This window comes from Pistacia vera, unplaced genomic scaffold (assembly GCF_008641045.1).
Source record: "Pistacia vera cultivar Batoury unplaced genomic scaffold, PisVer_v2 Contig27, whole genome shotgun sequence".
Lineage (NCBI taxonomy): Eukaryota > Viridiplantae > Streptophyta > Magnoliopsida > Sapindales > Anacardiaceae > Pistacia > Pistacia vera.
Window position 1 is genome coordinate 609,768 of NW_022196079.1, and position 3,371 is coordinate 613,138.

The following is a 3,371-nucleotide window of genomic DNA, read 5'->3' on the forward strand; positions in this document are numbered from 1 at the left end:
CCTCAAGAACATTTAACTCCACACCTCTGCAAGTGCCCCTACAAGCCAGAGCCACTGAATGTCTTCACTTGTGTGCGTTGTGCCACTCGCAATAGTTATGTGCTCACTTCATGTGCGCGTTGCACACTTGCCCACTTCGTGTACATGTTACACACTTGCATTTGGCTCACCTCGTGTGTCCTGTTCGCACACTTGCATTGGTTTTCTGGCCCACTCTTCAGTCAGCCGAAACCAACTCCTCTCTATGCCATCAATCACACCTCAATGTTAGGATCCCACATTAAAAGGAAAAAATGGTGGGCTGTGGGTTATAAAAGCTTGAGTATCCTCCTTTGACAAACCGATTTTCCAGAGAGTTCTATCCAAGCCCATGAAAGACCATGACCCAACCCAAATTATTGAGTTATTGGAATGTGGACCTATCATTGGTATCAGAGCATGATCCCGTGCCTATGTGGCAGCACACGCTTGGCAAGCTGACCCATGGTAGGCTACCTTGGGCCTGGGCTGCTACCCCGAGAAGGGGCATGGAGGCCCAAGGAAAGGGGATTCGCGTAGTCACCCAAGAGGTAAAGAGCCGACGGGGTGAGCCGACGTGGACGTCGGTTTGCAGAAGCGTGTGGAATGTTAGATCCCATTGAAGGAAAATGGTGGACATGTGGGTTTAAAGGTTTGGCACCCTCCCTTGGCAAGCCGGTTTTCTAGGAGAGTTCTACCCAAGCCTATGAAAGACCCATGGCCCAACCCAAGTTGTTGAGTTATTGAGTGGGTTCCTATCAATTGGTATCAAAACATGATCTTGCACCTATGTGGCAACGTACACTGGCAGACTGACCTTGGGCCCAATTGCTACCCCGAGAAAGGGCATGGAGGCCCGGGAAAAGAGGATCTGCGTAGTCACCCAAGGTAAGAGGCCGATGTGGACGTCGGTTGCGAAGCGTGGTGGATGTTAGGATCCCACATTGAAAGAGAAAAGGTGTGACATGTGGATTATAAAGGCTGACACCCTCCCTTGACAAACGGGTTTTCTACAGGGGAGTTCTATCCAAGCCTATGAAAGCCCATGGCCCAACATAAATTGTTGGGTTATTGGAATGGTTCCTATCACTAAATTAATCATTTTCAGCAACCTTTAATTTCATATGAACACCATATACAACAAGCGCTAAAAATCAAATTTTTAAAACCCGTCTACTGCAAAATCACTGCACAACACCACTTCCAGTCCACTAACCAACCACCAACCACTTTCAATTTATCACAACAAGACAAAGATTCAAATAAACAAGTATCACACCCAAAACCAATACTTGGGAACAACTCAACCCAACACTTGTCGAGCACAACCGCCAACTAATAAAATATCCCGTGGGATCCGCAGGCCAAATTTCCCTCTACAACTCTTAGAGAAAAGAGAACAACAACAACAACATCAACAACAAGAAGCTTCATGCTCCGCCTATCCTTCTTTGAACATAACCGGTAACGACGACGACGACGACACAAACAACATCACTGAACCCAGCTTCTCAAATCGCTCTGCTACTCAAGTTTCTGAGGCGCCGAAGAAACCTCCTCCGAAGAGGACCTCAACGAAGGACAGGCACACCAAAGTTGATGGACGTGGGCGCCGGATCCGCATGCCTGCCGCCTGTGCAGCTAGGGTTTTTCAGTTGACCCGAGAACTTGGCCACAAATCGGACGGTGAAACCATTGAGTGGTTGCTTCAACAGGCAGAGCCAGCTGTGATTGCCGCCACTGGAACAGGTACTATACCTGCAAATTTTACGTCCCTTAATATATCTTTAAGGAGTTCAGGTTCTAGTATGTCTGCAAGTCATTTGAGGAACAGTTATTTCAATCCGAATTTCGGTTCACAACAATTAAGGAATATTCGAAATGAATGGGAAAGAAATATAATTGATGATTCATCTCAACAGAGAAGGGTTTTGTTTCCCGGTGTTCCTTTATCATCGGATGATTCTTTGAGCTTTCCTTTAAGTTCTAGTAATGTGAATGCTATGTTACAAACTAATAATCATAAGCAAGAGTTACGTGATCATAACACAAGTTTAGATATGGTGTCTAATAATGCGGAGACGAGTATGGGAAGGAAGAGAAGGCCGGTGGCGGAGCAAGAATTGGCGCAAAATCAGTTGGGGAATTACTTGATTCAATCAAGTACAGGGTCTATTCCGGCAAGTCAAAGCACGACTCCGGCGACATTTTGGATGGTGGCAAATCCAAGTAACCAAGTTGTGAGTGGTGGTGGTGACCCCATGTGGACATTTCCTTCTTCGGTTGGTAACAGTAATATGTATCGGGGCTCTATGTCTAGTGGGGTTCATTTTGTGAATTTTCCAACACCTATGGCGCTTTTGCCTGGACAGCAATTGGGTTCAGGAATTGGTGGCAGTGGTGGCATGATGAGTGATAGCCATTTAGGCATGCTTGCTGCGCTTAATGCATATAGAACCCTTCCCGGTTCTGTTGCTTCGGAGTCTCCGGCCAGTGCCTCTCATCAACACCATGGCGGTGAAGATGGCCAAGATTCAACTAGTCATCATTCCTGAGTGTATGGTTTGATCATCGTCTTGTTAATTTTCTTTTACTTATATATGTGCATATTGCTACACATGAGGCACTGCTTTGATATTGAGTTGAATATTCAGATTTTTGGTGTGAGAGCTGAGGAAATTTAATTAGGGTTTGATGATGAGAGATTAATTATTATTAACACGAACAGGAGTATTAGCTGGTTCTGAAGAAGTCTTAATTATTATTAATTTCTTCTGGGTGTGACTAATTAAGAATGTTGTCATATTTTCAAGATTACTTAGCTATAGCTATAACATTTCTTTGGGTTTAAGAAAGAGACTAATATGCATGCAATATTGAAATTTTGTTGAGACTCTTTACTAACTTGCACTTGATGTTAATTAGGTTTAACAAACTTCACATTCTAATAATCTCTTATCTCCTAGTTCACTCAACAGGTGAGAATTATGAGGAAACTAAATTAAATAATGCTTTACATTATGATAATTTTCTACAATTAATCATGTGTTGTGGGTATATATGATTTTGTGATTTTGATACCATGATGATCAAATCAGAAAAAAGGTCCAGCTAGCCTATACTAGGAAGGAGGAGCCCACCACATAAGACCACATTCAATCTTGAGTTGCTCTCTCAGGTGGTGTGAAGTGCAGGTCATTTTGCCAAATGCCAGCAATGTTGAACCACTGAGTAGCGAGATCGATGATCGTATTATATATTCTTCCTCTTTTTCATATAAAGGAATGGTGCTAGCTATATATATACAGTTTAATTGATGGTTGGTATAATTAAAGACCTTTCAATTCCATACC

General features: G+C 43.3%; 1 protein-coding gene across 1 annotated transcript; it reads left to right on the forward strand.

Moving 5' to 3' along the window:
* The first annotated feature begins 380 nt into the window (after positions 1-380).
* On the forward strand, positions 381-2,682 carry LOC116133461 (transcription factor TCP15-like). The gene is made up of 2 exons (XM_031419167.1): positions 381-569; positions 1,290-2,682. The coding sequence occupies exons 1-2, from the start codon at positions 381-383 to the stop codon at positions 2,571-2,573; spliced, it is 1,473 nt and encodes a 490-aa protein (XP_031275027.1). The 3' UTR covers positions 2,574-2,682.
* Positions 2,683-3,371: the final 689 nt, after the last annotated feature.